The following is an 18,122-nucleotide window of genomic DNA, read 5'->3' as shown; positions in this document are numbered from 1 at the left end:
CCCTGACTGTCTTTCGAATAAGATTTGATTGTCATTGATAAATTCCAACAATTGGTTATAAACAGTAATTTCTAAAATTTTTTCTAGGGCTGGTAGTGTATTAATAGGTCTGAATTCATCAGCTTTTATAGTATTACTGATTTTTTGGATTGGAATAATAGTACTGGTTTTAAGTCCCTGTGGAATTTTTCCACAGGGACTTAAACTTTCGTAAAGAAGTATTAATAAAATTAAGTATAGCATGACCAGCCGTTTCAAATATTTGTTTAAGTATTTTACAACTTAGTATTTCATGAATACTGTGTTTATTATCCAAAGAATTAATAATTTCTCTCAACTCCTTTAAAGTGATTGCTCTAAATTTTTTAAATGGTCTGTATAGGTTGTGATCTAGGTTTGACCATAACTCTTGGGTTTCAATGCTATCCGTTATTAGATTAACACTATTAACAAAATATTCATTGAACTCTTGGGCAATTTCAGTTTCATTTTTTATTATTATGTGATAACCATTTTTTTCAAATTTTATATGTCTGGGCATTTCTTGTTCTTTGTTATTGACCAACTGTTTCAGTGTTTTCCACATCATTTTTGAGTTATTTTTATAATTATCTACTTTCTCATGGTAGTAGTTCTGTTTTTTTTTTTTTTAATAGATTAACTACTTCATTTCTAAGCTTTTTGAATTTTTCCCATAAATAATCTTTTTCAATTTCGTTAGCTTTTACAAAGGAAATATATGTATTGTCTCTCTCTTTGATTTTGATTAGAACTTCATAACTAAACCATGGGAGATGTGTCTTATACTGACAAATTCTAAGAGGAGCAACATTTTCGACTATGAGAGAACATTTTTCCATTATTTCATGGTATATCACCTCAATATCAATAGAATCCAATGACCAATTACATGATATAAGACTATTTTTAATAAGATCAAGATTACGGTCACTAAAATTTCTGTATTGTTTTGTTATATAATTGCTATTTGTTTTAACTGACGAAAAATTTACTGATATCAGTAAATGATCTGTTATACTCGGATATAAATGTACATTTGACACATAATTATTTTCATTTGATATTACATAGTCTATTAGAGTTTTGTATTGTAATGTAATACGGGTGGGATCAGTGATAGTTTGCTTTAATCCATATATTTCAAGTAGTTTTTTAATTCTTCTGACATAAAAAGTATTATCAAGATAATTCAAGTTGAAATCACCTACTAAAATAAATTTCTTATTAGATGTCACCAAAGTATCACATAAATCATCAAAATCTTCCAAAAATTTAGCATCAGAACTTGAAGGAGAGTGGTACATATTTCCAACCAACCAAATACTAGATCCTAAATTAATTTTAATCACCTTACACCAATAATTACCTTCTAGAACAAACGTTTTATAAACTGAAAATTCAAACTCTTTTTGAATATAAATCACTACGCCTCCAGTATGGCGGTTTGATGAATTACAACGAATGGTAGAATAATTTTCTATTCGTAATTCAGCGTCCTCAATGTCTGCAGTTGTCCTGGTTTCTGATAGTAAAATTACTTTAGGATTGTAGCATAGAATGCTCTCTTCAATTTCATCCTTATGCTTTAAAAGACTTTGAGCATTCATATATATAATATCACTGTTGAGTTGTATATCAGGGTACTTTAAATGTTTTTTCTTCTTTCAAATTTATCCTTATTAACGATTGTTGGTTTATTGTTAATATATTTGATGGTTTTGGAGTTATCACCATTTGCCATAATTTCTTCCAGTTCTGATTTGATTTTACGAAAATACTCCCTTTGTGCAAAGGTCTGATCTGCTGAAATTCTGATACTGGGTATACTGACAAGTGATTTATTTTTTAAAATTTTTATTGCTTCATCTGGAGATCTTAAAATAATTTTAATTGGTCTATTTTTATTCATTATTACTTTTCCTAGACGGAAACATTTTATTTCTTCTTTTTTCACTTCAAACACTTGTAGAATATTTTCAACAGCTGCTTTATCTTGTGAAGACCTCTCACTATTTGTATTGGCTCTTGATTCATTGACATTGTATATTATTATATTAGAAGCACGTTTCTGTCTTTCAGCCAATTCCGCAATTATTTCTTCAGTGTTGCTTACTCCTGATGCTTGAACTTGTGTTGTAAACTCCTCTATTTTTTTTCTGAGCAAGTTATTTTCTTCTTGAAGAGACTTATTAACTGCAATAATCTCATTCATATTTTTCATTAGCATTGGTATTTGTTTGAAGTTGGTTTTACATTCAGGACAAAAATACATCACAAGTCGTTCCTTTTTTAGGGTTACTGCTCTTATTTGAGTTGTTGAAAGCTTAGTACAACTTTCATGAATCATGTCGTTGCAACAATCACACATTATATATTCCTCTTCATCGGTAATATTTTTTTTACATTTGGTACAAATCGATTCATCCATATTGTCTTTTACTGTTTATATTTAATATATATATATATATATATATATATATATATATATATATATATATATATATATATATATATATATATATATATATGTATATATATGTATCACCTCTCTCTCTCTCTCTCTCTATATATATATATATATATATATATATATATATATATATATATATATATATATATAGAGAGAGAGAGAGAGAGAGAGAGAGAGGTGATACATCTTGTCAACAAGCATTTTTGTGCTGAAATATAGTGTATAACTATATAATATTAATAAATTAATGATCACATACACATGTATTAAGTAAATAACATGTATGAGAAACACTACAAAGTCAACTGTAGAAAAGACAAAAAATTTGAATTTGTTTCAGGGATATGGATTCTGCACAGGGCATAATAAATGTAATGATTCAAGCAGGTCTGGAACCAAGCGCAGATACTTATACAACTCTTCTGGGTGGTTACGCTGCTAAAGGAGATATTGAAATGGTTAATAAACTCATCGCTGAATGTGATACAAAGGAAATATTCCTGCTTGACAAAGATTTACTCGACATAGTTTATTCATTAGCAACAAATGGTCATACACAGCACATTCCCACCATCTTGGCGAAAGTCCGAAAATCTGTCGGATATAATCAAGATGCAATTAATCTGATATTGAGATTGGTTAACAGGGGTTATGAAGAGGCAGCATTTATGATTTTGAAGTCTATGCAAAGAGGAACAAAAGAGGACGGTTCGCCTGCTCCAACTGGCGCATTTTTTGTTAGGCAGTTGGTAAAAGCTAAAAGACCCTTAAGTGTAATTATTGACTTTTGTACTCGCTTGGAAGAAGAGGGAATGTACGAAAAAGGGATACTTCGAGCCACGGAAACAAGTCTAGAACTTGGGTATGATGAAATAGCATATCCCTTAATGGAAAAATTACAATCTCATGGTATACCGGTGAGACAACATTATTTTTGGCCTCTCATCCTCTCCAAAGCAAGCGATACAAGCGGAAAAAGTATTATTGAAGTTTTGCAGAAAATGCGAGGTTTTGGTATATTTCCAAGTACAGAAACTGTTCGAGAATATGTTATACCTAATCTCAAAGGTAGTAGTAGTGATATATTAGCGATACTGAGAGACTGCAACATATCAGTTGGGAGTGCTGCTTCTTCACTGGTCATTTCTTTATTGCAAAAGAATGAAATAAAGGAAGCTGCTGCCATTGCTACACGTGTACAAGTCTATTACAATCCTGAATTTATTCGAAGACCTCTCACTAATTCATTCTATAAAACGTATGACATCCAGTCCTATATTGATATTTTGAGGGCTGTTCATGAAGGTTCAGATAGAAGAAATGCCATATCTTCAAATAATAAAGAAGAAGATGATGTTGAAGACGAGAGACAAGAGGAAAAACTTGATAATTCAGAAATTGTGGGTACATTTATTCTAGATCTGTCTTCGAACCACAGAAAATTTGTGGACAAAATTGATAAAGTCTTGGAAAAGCTTGTAGAGCATGGTCTGAGTATTTCAACTCCAATCGCTGAGAAAATTCAAGAAAAAATGGGTGAGAAAATGACCAATAAGATTTCAACCTTGTTGGGAAAATTAAGTTCTGGTGAACTAACTCCGGTACCGTTGCTGAAAAAACCACCTATTTATACACCTTCACACCAAATGAATATAGACCAGTTGGAAACTTTGATTGGGAATTTGGAAGCGAAGAATCAAGAAACAAAAGGCTTGAAAAGGCAATTGTTCACTCTGTATTGTCGCGCAAAAGAACTGGAAAAAGCTGAAAAGTTGATGGAGGTCTTGCAAAAAGGTGATTTTGTTTTTACCACTGGAATATATGCACAGTTGATAGATCTTTATGCTCATCACGGTCACCTTGAGAAAGCCATGGAAAACTATGAAAAAATCAAAGAGACAGAGCAAGAAAACTTTATGCTAGATGATACTAAGTTGATCAAACTAGCTAACCTCTTGGTTAACTCAGGACGTTTTGAAGACGGAATCAACATCCTAGAAAATACTAAAAGGGACATAACCAATTCGGAAAAGAATTTCAATTATATCTCGTTGCTCTGGAGGTTCCTGAATGGCCTAGCCGAGGAGGGAAAAGTGGAGGAGCTCAACAAGTTATTCAATGTTTTAGTGAAAAAGGAATTCATGGAACCCAACAACGTCCTTTTGGGACCTTTGATAAAAGTATACTTGGTCAACAAAGAGTTAGACAAAGCAGTAGACAAGTTCGAGTGGTGTGTGAATCAGTACAAGGTTACACCATGGAAGAATGAATTAGCATGTCAGCTCATTCAAGCCGAAGATGCGGACAGGTTGCAAAAACTCACCGATCTAAGTACAACTGTCCACGGAGAAGTGAACAGCCTTTATGATCTTGTATTCGCGTTTGTTGAATGTGGTCGCATTAGGCAGGCAAGGAAAATTTTAGAGACTCCTGGATTACAAAGCCGCCCTCAAAGGATAAATTCCGCTTGTGAACGTTACCAGCAAGAGGGCCTAATAAAGCCGCTGGAAGGTTTGAAAGATGCTACCAAAGACCTCAATCACATCGATCGTAGTGATATCTACTTTCAGTTGCTGTTGAGTTATATGAAACAAGACGACACCGAGAAGGCATTAGGGCTGTGGACTCAGATGCAGGAAGAAGATTTGGCACCTACCGACATGTTTTTGAATACCCTTGGAAGTTTCTTACAGAAAAAAGGCCAACACGTTCCTTTTGTTGTTCCCAAAGAATCGTCTTCAGAACCAACCATGATGTCTGCCGAGGCAGTGAATTCGCAGAATATTTTGAGAAATTATTTGAAACGGGGAACACTGAATGAAGCTCTAGAATTGGTAAATACAACTAGAGATCCAGTCACCATTGTAGATCTGTCAAATTTAATTGAAAAGTTAGTACAATCAGAGCGGTTATCAGATGCTGCAGATATATGCATAAAAGTTCTAAATAAGGGTAAAATTCCAACCAATAGAGTGTTTAGATTTTTACTTAATAAATTAGCGAATAATGGTGATGTAGACACTCTCAGTATAATTGGATCAAAAATCGATTCTCCAGTAAAAAGAAATTTATCTTTCGATAATAGGATGTGCCAAGCGAACTTGGTAGCTGGCAAGGCACACGATTACTTGCAAACCTTGAATGATAAGATTGAAAAAGCAACGGAGAAGGATCTAGATAGTTTGAAAGAGCAGTTTCCTAGAGGGGGAGCTTATGGAATTTTGGAAAAATATCCTCATCTCTCTGAACAATGTGAGTATTAATAGTAAATAATAATAATGAATGTCATTTATTGGTTAATACCAAAGGGCCATCGACCGAAGTGCTTCAGTCAGTGTAAAATTTTCAAATATTTACAGTGGTTTTTACATATTCTTACATAATAGAATTTAGGTACATTAGATTTGTGGAAAAAAAAGAGGAAAAGAGTATAATAAATTAAGAAAGTGATTTGATGTTTTCCCAAATAGTTTTTTTGGGTATTTCGTTTTTTGCAAAGCAGTTTCCTAAGTCTGATAGTCTCTCCTTCATAGGCTTTACTTATTTAGTTTCATACAGCAGTGCGTTTGAAGGATTGTATGTTCTGAGGGTGATGCATTTCGGTAATACTCCTTAGTGTAGATGTTTCAGCTGTTTGGAGATTCTTCAATGCAGGATTACGACAGCTTAAATAAATTATGTGTGCATATTCAAGAAGTAGACGATAGATTATTTTATATATTTTAGTTGCAGTTTCAGTGTTGATTCCTCTTTTCTTCAATGTCAGACTCGGAAAGTGTTTTTCTCTATCGATGCATTTCTTTTTAATCATTTTTGTATGACTGTTCAAGTTGATTTTGTGGTCAATGTTAACTCCCAAGTATTTTACTGATTGGCTGCTTCCTACCATTTCGTTGTTGATGTTTATTGTAGGTAGATTCTCTGAAGGGTTGTGCTAAAAAGTGATAAATTGTGATATTTTATGGTTTGGTCTCAATCACCATTTATTGAACCAGATCTCTGTCTTGTCAACGAGGCTTTGCTGTTGTGAGTGCTAGCGTGCAGTTTTGTGAAACTAAGGCAGTTTCGTCTACATACTGTAAGATGTAAAGGTTTTTATTGAATTCATTCGTGTCTACCAAGTTGTGATTCTATATATCATGGCAGTTTATATTATAGAAAAGAGGAGATAACGGAGAGCCTTGTAGAATTCTTTGTTGGGAAGCAAATTTTTGAGAGAATGAATTTCTGACCCTGACAGTGAGGGATCTGTTCTCAAAATATTTTTTTTGTTATACATATAAGATGGATAGAGGTATTCAATCCTTGAAGTTTATACAACATTCCTTCATACCAAATGTTATCAAAAGCTTTGTTGATATTCAAAAATAGCGCCGCCGAGTGTAGGTTGGTCTCCTAACAGTGGCAGAAGAGTAATGGGTCTATAGTTGCAGGTCTTCTGTATTGGGCTTTGGAATGGTAATTCTCAATTCTTCTTTCCAGGCTGTGGTATAGCAATGATTGTTCAAGCAATATTCATAAAATTCTAAATTAGAAGTTTGAACGAGTTGCAGTTTTATTTGCAAGTAGCATTTTTCACATGTCAATATTCTATAAGTGATTTCATGTGTGTATATTCAAAAATATCAAATTTAGACAAAATGTCAACATTTGTGAATAAAATTGTATATATATATAAGGTACCTCATAAATTATTTCAAAATTTCAGAAGAAAGTCTCCCATAGGATTGATTGTGAAGGAAAACTTATATTTTCGTTTCATTTAAGTCAATTTTGAATTTTGTATTCGAGAGCTGTATCTGTCATTATTCACATGGTTACATAAATATTTCAAAAAAATCATACATATTAAAAAGTGACAATTTTTTTGGCTGATTTTGTAATATATTTGTTTTGAAAAGTAATTGCAGAATTGAATGTTCTGTCATGTAGATGTAGACATGGTTAAATACTACATGGGCTGAAAAGTCTTGGACCTAACACTTAGATGGCGCTAGTCTTATTGTATTCACCGCTCTTTCACTTAGTACCAACCTTCAGAAAGCTATTGAAATTTCATGATATTCTACTCCTAAGTTTGTGAGTTATTGTGCTAAGAATGACACTACTTTTGTTATTTTCAAAACAGTGGATCAAAAACAATTTTGTGTTTTGATTTTACATTGCCAAGCGAAGCAATGATTTGAAAAGTGTTATAAGGAAGTCCACAAAATCGTTTTGAATGATCGAAAAGTGAAGTTGCGAACAAGAACAAACCTGAATTTTTGAGTCGATATGTGACATTAGATGAAACGTGGATCCATCACTTCACTCCAGAATGGTGGTTTAATATTCATCGATTATCTTGAGAAGGGAAATACCATCAATAGTGAATATTAGATAGCGTTTAAAGGCCGAAATTGCAAGGAAACGACTGCATATGGCAAAGAAAAAATTGTGTTTCATCAAGACAACGCATCATGTCACAAGTCAATCAAAACAATGGCAAAATTGCATGAATTGGGCTTGGAATTGCTTCCACATCCACCATATATCCCTAGATCTGGCCTCCAGAGACTATTTTCTGTTCATAGACCTCAAAAAAATGCTCACTGGTAAGAAATGTTGCTCAATTGAAGAGGTTATTGCTAAAATGAGGCCTATTTTGAGGCAAAAGATGAATCATTCTACAAAAGTAGTATTGAAATGTTAGAGTGGCGCTGGAATTGTAGAGATTACATTGATGAATAAAGCCAAGTTTGAACAAAAAAACGCGTTTTTTTATAGCCGGGACTATTCAGCCCGGGTGTAACATTTTCTTTATTGGATTATTTTCATGGTAATAATTATGAATACTTTTTGAACAGCTCTCTTATATAGACATCACTTAACCTGTCATGTAGAAGATTAGCTATTAGTCTCTTAAACCAGATCAGTTCATTTAAAATTTATTTCCCCATATTCTTTTATACAGCCTTCTTCAAGTCAATGTTACCTAATCCATCTTTGATTTACAGATGAGGATTTGGCTATCAAATATGCCAAAAAAGGAATTATTGGCCCCCTGAATGTTCTCTGGACCTACTTCTTCATTTGCGGAAATGACCAAAAAGCCGAGCAGATTTGGAATGACTATTTGAAAAATTCCCCAAGAATAATGTTTCAAAAAATTGTTCAGATATCAAGGGAAGAGAGCAATGAAGAATTAGTCAAAAAGCTCATTCAACATTTGAAAACAAGTAACGTTACAGAAGGTGCCATTGGAAATGCTTACAGCTGTTTATTAGATGTGTTAGTTAATAAGCAAAAATATGAGGAGGTAGTCAGTACCTTCGAACAAGCAACCAAAGAAGTCTCTGTAAATCATATAAATAGGACAGCAGTGCTCAGAGCAAAAGAAGCTTTTGAAAAATTAGGAAAATCCTTCAATTACATTGTACCCCCTCGAACGAATAAAAGTCACCTGCAAGATGTGGAAGAATCGTCTTAAGTTTAAATTTTGTCAATGTATTATATAATAGTTTTTTTAATAAAATTGTGTTACATTCAATTCGATTTAAATTAATTTCACAAATAAAGTTAGTTATTTCTTTTGATGCGATGCATATTGATCTAATTAATAAACCAATCCTTTTATAGGAATTTTTTTCCAAATGAATGGAAGAGTGCTCGTTTTTCTGCTGCACATCAGCAGAAAGAAGAGAAGAATATTTGCCATTCAGTGCAGTTTCATGAAAAAATTTGTATCAAAATGTTATTTGACAATAATAATGATATAATCAACAAAAATTTTGCGGAACATATCCCAATCAAATTTTTTCAAAATATTCGATGGTTTAAGTGAATTATTGTATGACAAAAATGTAATGCAGACAACTTCGAAGGATTGGAATAGTAGAAATTCCAACAAAGAAAGTCATCCAGATCAAAGATTCAAACTGTCAATGCAAAACTATATTCCTCCATCCACTCAATATATAAAAAATTCTGGCTCATCAAAGTGTACGTGAAAGTTTTTGTTCCAAGTGCAATCAAATTAAAAATGAACATTTTACTAAGTGTGAAGGAAAATGTAAACAATTTTTTCATATTAGCTGCGTCAAAATTTCGCCAACCCTAGAAATGAAAATAATCTCATCAAAGGGAATCGTAATTTGGATGTGTGAATACTGTAAATATATATTAACCAACTTCATCAGGAAACCCATCAGTGAAGATAATCTCTGTATGGTATTAACAACTTGCTTCCAACATGAAAACCGTTATCGATGATCTCAGCTCCTGCTGTCAGAGAAATAAACTAATCCTTAACACCTCGAAGTCAGTGGCCGTGAAATTTTACAAGAAATGGCGACCCCACAACGTTATCGAAATTGATGACTTGCAAACGTCCACAGAAGTAAAATTCCTGGGTATTCATCTTGACGCCAACCTAAATTGGGAAAAACAAATTAATCATGTATGTACAAATCTAAACAAAGCCTTTTATGCTGTATGCAGATGAAGCAGGCCTCCTAAATATTTACTACGCAATGGTTCACTCTCGGCTTAGTTTAAATATCATGGCTTGGGAAAGAGCAAGAGACTTAAATAGAGTTTTTGTGGCTCAAAAAAGAATCCTGAGACTTATATTTAATTTGAATTTCAGAGATAGTTGCCGGCCTATTTTTATAGAAAAAAAGATTTTAACCCTCATATACATTTATATTTTTAAATGTGCTATGTTCCCAAGACATAACTTATCGGTTTTTGCGAAAAATGGATCTGAACACGAACATAATACACGGCATGGAGCTTTTTTGAGAATTCCACATCACAGAACCTCATTATATGAGAACTCCCCACGGTACAATGTAATCAGTTGTTATAATAAGTTACCAAATCAGTTGAAACAAATTACCAATGATGAGGTATTTCACAACAAAATTAAAATCTTTTTACTTAGAAAGTGCTATTATAGTTACCAAGAGTTTATGAACGATAATTCGATAGACACAGATCTTACATGACTTTTACCTTTTTAATGGTTAACAATATTGACTGTTTATTTTTATATACAGACACTCAAATTCATATGTACAAATTGACAGATTTTATTCATTTATACATATGTACGTATATTTTTAGTGTAACAAATTGTAATATTATACTATAAGGACCTACCATATGTATCTAGCGTACCAACAAATGGTTAATAAACTATTATTATTTACTAAATATCTGATCTGGAAAATCAAATTTCTTCCCTGAAACTCACTTATTCTGATGTCTTGTGAAGTCCAATGTCTTGGAGTACTGTATGGGACAAAATAATGTTTTAGTTGATACCACACATAAATATATTTCGATAAAACTAAAATGTGTTCAAGAGATAATTAAAACGATTCGTGACTTGAAAGAAAAAATCGATCCAGCAGTACTTCAAGTGAAAATCAATAACATTCATAGTTTGAAAAATGGGCATATCAAAACTGAATGTTATAGTGAAAAAGAATCTTTCAATTTGAGAGAAGATATTTCAAAACAGATATGAAATGCTTATGCAATAGAAAAAGAAAAGTATTCAGAAAACCAAAAATCAAAATAGAATGAAACTTGAAGAGCCGTTAACAAAAAAAAAATTTGGAGTATAATTTGAAGATAATCATTTCAAAATTGAATAGGTGAAGAAAATTAAACAAAAAATACATATACAATATTTGCAACAGTCAATAGATCTTTACTCAGGAAAATTCTCAATAAACGAAATAAAATATATTTCTTTTGTTGGCAGTCATTAGGGTCTATGAAAACAGTCATATAACTTAGTGCGGAACATGTTTCGAGTTCATTCTTCAAAAAATTGTAGAAATAGCACAAGATGTCCCTTCTGTGCTAAAAAGTACCTCTTAGAACTATGTAACCAAAAAAGTTATATAATTGTCATAGAGCTAGTGAAACATACAAAATACAAAAAAATATTCAATCAGACAGATGGCAACTGACAGAGGTGTGTGTGAATCATATATAAATATTTTGATAAACTCAGTATATCTGTAATAAATTTTCAAAATTGAATTTATGAATCACAACAAAAATTTTCAAATAATTCACTGTTTGATCGCAAATATAATTCAAATAAGAACTTGACAATTATTTTTTTTCAACGCTCGATCCATGAAAAACAAAATACAAGAGTTCACTCTCTCACTAGGTTTATTGCTTCCCTCTCGGGCACATTTGACCATCCTCCTTCTCCTATTGAAAATTGACAGAAGCAATGCTGCAACCCCTTTTTGTCAAACTTCATTAAAAAAAAACTTAAAATTTTTTGTTGAGTCGTCTCCTGCTCGGGAGACTTGATTTTTTACACATATCTTTCATATGACGTATGATTGAAACACTTGACATCGGGTCCCCGGCTTCCAACCGGCGTGAATGAGAATACTATTTCTCTTTAAACACTTATAAGACTTTTCACAAAAATATTAATTTTATTTGTGGCACGTTCTATGACGGCGGAGAGTCACAACAATGAGAGTTCCATCTCTAACAATGGCGATCGTTGTCAGCACGTCCGTCCACCACATCAGAAACAAAACTCCAAAATATAATAAAAACAATGTATCTATAATCGTATAAGCAATTATCACTGGAGATGGTAAAAAGACAGAAGATTCTGACCAGATATTCGAACTATTTTGTGACCAATTCACCTGTATTGCAGAAAAATTGTCTGCTGGTATCCCTTAAGTCTTGGCTGAATTTCCCGAATCTAACGTTTCATTATCAATGTTCCTTACACCTACAAATGAATAAGAAATTAAAGCTATCATTTCAAACCTTGATACAAATAAATCCTCTGAATATGACCAAATTTCGGTATACGTTATGTGAGATCGGAATTGGCCCCAACAAATCCTTCGAATCTTGTATCTTCCCTAGTATATAACTGTAAAATTGCATCAGGGATGTAGCTAAGAGGGAACAACATAACAATGCCTCTGTTTACGATTGCTTCATGCGTTATAAATGGTTGCAGTATTCTGTCGAGAAAGATGCTCCTTTTTGCTTTCAATGCCGGTAATTTTTACCTCATGGAAGTAAACAGACTTCGTACACTTCCACAGGATTTATAAACTGGAAAAATTCCAATGATTCTAAAACTGGTTTTCCAAAACATGAAAAGTCTATTTCTCATATTCAAGCTATGTCGATGTGGCAGGAGAAATTAGAAAGAATATCTACATCTAGCAGTATTGAAACGTTAATAAATCAATAAGTATTAGAAAAATCCTAGGTATCACGTGAAGTCTATCATTGACGTAATACAATTTATAATTTTCAACGATATAGCTTTGTGTGGAAAAACTTACATTAAAATGTGGTTGATTAGTTTGTTTCTGTAAATGAGTCTGTTGTAATTGATTTTACTTTTCTATAGTTGATTTAAAAGTTGGTGTTAGTGAAGCTTGAGAAGAATTTCTCTTGCCTTCATTCAGTTAAAGACAAACAAATTTCTTCCTCAATAACATATACCATATCATCTTCCAAACAATCAGGGTTTTTCAATCGTACAGTTGTTTGTATAATTTGCTGGAAAATATTTTAAGAATGTAATCAAAACTATTTTTTCAACATTTTCAATTTGTGCGACTTTTGATTCGTGTATCGGTAAGCTGGGATGTTCTATCATCTTCCTTTTGTCGGCAAGCCTGGTGGAAAAGATGTTTCAGGGATTACGTCACGATTAAAAGAAACAATTCCGCGTTTTTCAAAAACGTTAATAATTACTTCTGAGTTCACCTGGTTCCATGTTGTGCACAAAAATTGGGAAAATATTTGTTTTGGTAATTTTTGACCAACATTCTGCCGTGACCGGTAAACAAGTTTTTCGTCCCATTTAACTTTGAATGGTTCAAAAACAGCCAGGTCTGGTGGATGTAAAAGGTGGCTGGAATGCGTTGGCAGTTTTATAATTATAGTTTTTTCTCGTATAGCGGTTTCTAAAATCTCGATATTCATATGAATGGAATGTCGATCATAGATAATTAGTATAGGTCTTTCAAATGGAAGTAATGGAATTATAGTGTTTAAGAAGTAATTTTTGAAAACGGCTTCTATCATCCATCCTTTCTTTGTCGCTGCATAAACAGTACCTTCAAAAATCAGTGCCTGGTGGAGCTATCCATTGATTCCATAACTGCAAACCTTCATAAATTATAAGTGGTGGAGCTTTTTGATCGGCTTCACTACACATAAGAGTATTAGTGGAATTTTCTTTTCCAGAAGACCACAACTTTGTCTTCCGTGGATCAATACACGAGCTACTCTCGTCCAAATCCCAGAATCTTTCAGTTTTGTCGTTAAAACCGTGTTCGTCCATTACTGATTTCAATTATTCAAAATGTTGGTGAATTATAAAAGGATCAACAGCCTTCTTGAGAGCATATTCGATGTTTTGTGGAACTTTTATACTTAATTTGTGCCAGGCATAGATTATGTGCCAGCATGGTTGGTCTTTAAAAAGTTTCCAACGATTTCTAAAACTACTTTTTTTGATAGGCTGTATCCCCACTTCTCCGTCGTTTTGAAACTATTGGCTAATCTAACTTTATCAGCAGTAGACATTGAAGTTAGTTGTCCTTTAGTTGCTTTTTTGCTCCCCGTTTACTTTTTACACAGGAATATCAGGGTCACATATAGTATTTTGAATGAATTTGCTGCTTTATAAATTGATGTTTGGCTTGCTAAAACATCAGATATTGCAATATTAAGATCAGCTGCCAAATATTTTCCTTCATTCGAAGTTTTTCGTTTGTAGCATCGAACCATGATATCTATAACAAAAGCTTTTGGCAGATTTCAAGAGGCAAATGTGTTATAGAAAAGTTTTGAAGTTAATATTAAGTTTTTATTTGAACATCCTATACCACATATTTTCCCAGACTACTATGAACTACCAAGTTCTAAAAGTTCCATTACCGTTGCTACTTACCAAAAAAATAATATATATAATATATATACACTCACACATATATATACATACATATATATTTGGATATGATTGCCAACATAAACATAAATGCAGTCATCAGATAATATATCTATACAAACAATATATATTTTTTCAAATTTATCCGGAATTTTTTATTATTATATAGGTAATTTTTTTTAAAGCATTCGGTAGTCCTTTTCAAATTCCCCGTTTGTTTCCCGAAATATTTTTTCAAATACTTCCTCACTTGAGAAGACTTCAATTCTTCAAATAAATGAAGGTACATTTGATGGTCTCTTTCTTGTTCAACCTGAAAATTCAGTAATAATTCAAGGTCATCATTTCGGCGTTATCGTTCTTCCTCCCTTCACCGTTCATCTTCCTCTTTTCTTCGTTCGTCTTCCACTTTCCATGGGTTTGCCAATAATGGACTACACTGTACAATTGAATTTTCTTTCACTGCTAATACAACCCAACACTTTAAGTAAAACTTCAAACTGATTTTCAAATGTATATCGCCTTATTTGAATTCACTTTGCACCTCACTGTCAATACACGAGTGGGTAGTATTTATCTATGGAGAGCCCGTAGATTTATTCTCAAAGTAACGCGACACCTAGAACGATCACAAAGCGCCAGTCGACTTGAGCGCGCGATCTTGGCCACGTCACAATCGATTTGCGATTACTATCACAAATAAAATTTGTAGAATTGGAATTGTCCTCTTCCAGGTACAGTGAAAGCCGTATATTACCAACTTTTATTTGCCAATAGGCTGATTCAAGATCCAAACTTGATAAAAATCTAGCATCTCTGAGGAGATCCAAAATAGTGGACACGAACGGAAGTGGATATGCATCACGCTTTATAACACTATCTACTTTCCGGTAGTCCACACAAAATCGATATGAATTATCCTTCTTTCGCACCATGATTACTGGACTGCTCAAAGGACTCCTTGACGACTCTATAATATTCTGTTCAAGCATTTTCTGAAATTCATGACTCATGTACTTCATTGGAGTTGGAGATATTGGATGAAAGGTTCAAAGGTTTCTTCTATTATTTTTTTCAAAATACTATACTGCTCCAGAGTCGAACAACCAAGTAGGCCTGATTTGAACTACACCCCAAGTATTAGGGTGTAGTTCAAATCAGGAACCACCCAAAACATCTATATTTTCAACTTCGCGAAGTTTAAAGACACCTAGACAATTGCAGTTGTTTCCATTTTCCACCGTTGCTGATTGTAACTCAGCAGGCTGTAAATCAATTAAAACAACAAAGAAAAATCCCAAACTTTGGACGAAACACTTCATTCCAAGTCTTCGTGTACCGGTCGATACGTTCATTCAAATCAATTTCTCGTTCAAACTTCGAGAACCCGTTTTTTTAATTCCTGCATTTAACACTTTTGTGGAGTGTCTAGGATGTTTTGCCTGCCGAACTTTCTACAATCTTTAACTGTCAGTAGGCAACCAAATTCAATTTATTCAATGGGTAGTACAGGGTGTTTCTATTCAGTCATGCTTATTTTGTTGTAACGCTTAACTAGCCGTTATAGGTGTTTAATTTAATATCTTTTCATGGGAGTAAATTTAAATTATCCCAAACTTTTTGGATACATAATTTAATGACGGTCGAGAAATTATCACGATATCATCTCGGCAAATTAGCTTTATTGTACCAGATTTATGTTCTCCAATAACCAGTGTTGTCTCCACTCTAAAAAAAATAAAATTTGACAGAAGATTGTAACTTTTAAATGAATTGTACACATGAGAAACATTTCACGTAACTTTGTGATTTTAAATGTCAGAAAGTTACATTTTGTCACTGAAGTACCTCCCTGAACAAGACTATTATTAACTTGTAGAACTTTTGACAATAATCACCTTCAAGATTGTCATATGTCAAAAAATTTCCTAGTTTTTGTTCCACAGCACACTGTATGTAATCTGTAACCATAGTTTCTATTCCTAGTAGTTATTTGAACGACATTTTTCACTCAAATAACGCGATCTAAAGCAAATTCAAATCCAAGATAAAGTGGATGTAAACATTGACATACCCTACGCACGTGATATTGAAAATCTCAAGAATTGGCCAGGGTCGTATTCAGAACCAACATCTTGTCGATCGCAAATGCTATATCATACTTAGGAAAACTTTTTTTATAATAACGAGTAAAATGCACAAGTTTTACAGTTTAACGGGAAAAATGCAGATATGTGTAATATAAAAAGATTTTCATTGGATTTTTCACAGCGCACTCAAGCATTATATGAAAAGAGACGTAATTATTTCTTTATTGATAATTTTTATTTTATGTAAAATCAAAAGGAATATTAATCAAAATTATTCAACTGGATGAATTAGTCTCTTCATCAGTAGTGTCATCCTCACCAATCTGAATTATCAGTGGCTCGATTTGTGCCTCTATTATGTTATCAAGCTTCCACATCTTTGTCTGGACTTCCGATATCACATGCCGAACACACTTCTCCCATTTCTCCACTGTGACTCTTTTCAAAGCTTCATCAAAAAGTACTTTGAGATCTGTAAATTTGAACAAAATTCTTCACATCCGCCCATATTAACTCGATGGGATTAAGCTCGCAGTGGTATGGAGGCAGGCGAAGGACAATCTCATCGACTATATATTTTTGGTATTCAAGCTTGCGCTCCTTTACAATTTTTAGTAGCTGTACTCTTAGCATTGAGTCTTCAAAGATAATATTCTTTGATCGTAGCCAACTTTGGATTTCAACCTTCTTTGAAGACGTTGTCGGGATCTTCTCTAACCGTCGCAAATGATAAGGTGCATTGTCCATTACAATCACACCATTATCCTCCAGATAGGGTAGAACTTTGGAAAACCACTGTTCGAAAGATTCACCGTTCATTTCTTCGTGATAATCTCCAGTTTTCTTCGACTCGAAACACCACAGCCTTCAGCAACAAACCCATTCTCATTGCCGATGTGACAAATAATAGGCCGTTTTCCTTTACCTGAAATTATGAAGAGATATTGTAAATAAATAAAACAAATACGAGGGTTACTTTTTATATATTGATATTGAGGCAGGTCTTAATATAAATATAAGTTTACCTGATGGATTTGTTAATCCGGTGGATAGTCCACCTAGAAAGGCCCTCCTAGACGAGGTCACAGTTTCATCGACCCATACTTTAGGGGTAGTATGACCAGCATTAACCCAGGTTTCATCCATATAATAAATTGTTCTCTGTTGTTCCCTATAATATTTAATTTTGGTCAAATACTCTCTTCTCCATAACACAATTTCCTCTCTATCCAATAATAAACAATTGCGCCCTCGTTTTTTCCATACAAAATTCAAATGTTTCAATACTCTATGGAATGTTGACCGCTTAAAACTTGGCAATAAAACATCTTCATTTATTCCTATGAGTACTTTGTCTATCGTGGGTATTTCATTTCTGAAAAAGTACTCATGCACTTTCCTCCTGATTGCATGTTCATCAGCATCATCTATTGATTTTATAGTGGTTTGACGATTCTGATTTGTATTCGGTTTGAAAAATGTATGATTTTGTTTATATTCCCGTAAAACATTGTAAATCGAAGCGCAACACACTCCAATTTTATCGGAAACTTTCGATACGACTTCGTCGACAGTCGATGTCTCAATT

At 33.2% G+C, this 18,122-nt stretch overlaps 1 protein-coding gene across 2 annotated transcripts in view; it reads left to right on the top strand.

Annotated features, from left to right (window-relative positions):
- The window catches only part of bsf (bicoid stability factor), a 43,237-nt gene extending 34,217 nt beyond the window's left edge, over nt 1-9,020 (top strand). For both annotated transcript variants that reach the window (XM_074170011.1, XM_074170010.1), the window contains exons 3-4: nt 2,832-5,743; nt 8,488-9,020. In XM_074170011.1, coding sequence (XP_074026112.1) covers nt 2,832-5,743; nt 8,488-8,960 — 3,385 coding nt within the window. In that variant the 3' untranslated portion in view covers nt 8,961-9,020. The remainder of the gene's footprint in view (nt 1-2,831; nt 5,744-8,487) is intronic.
- Nucleotides 9,021-18,122: the final 9,102 nt, after the last annotated feature.

This window comes from Leptinotarsa decemlineata, unplaced genomic scaffold (assembly GCF_025532065.1).
Source record: "Leptinotarsa decemlineata unplaced genomic scaffold, Ldec_3_MD MMD2_P_RNA_scaffold_6, whole genome shotgun sequence".
Classification (NCBI taxonomy): domain Eukaryota; kingdom Metazoa; phylum Arthropoda; class Insecta; order Coleoptera; family Chrysomelidae; genus Leptinotarsa; species Leptinotarsa decemlineata.
The sequence above is the reverse complement of the archived record's forward strand: the minus strand, read 5'-3'. Positions and strand labels throughout refer to the sequence as shown.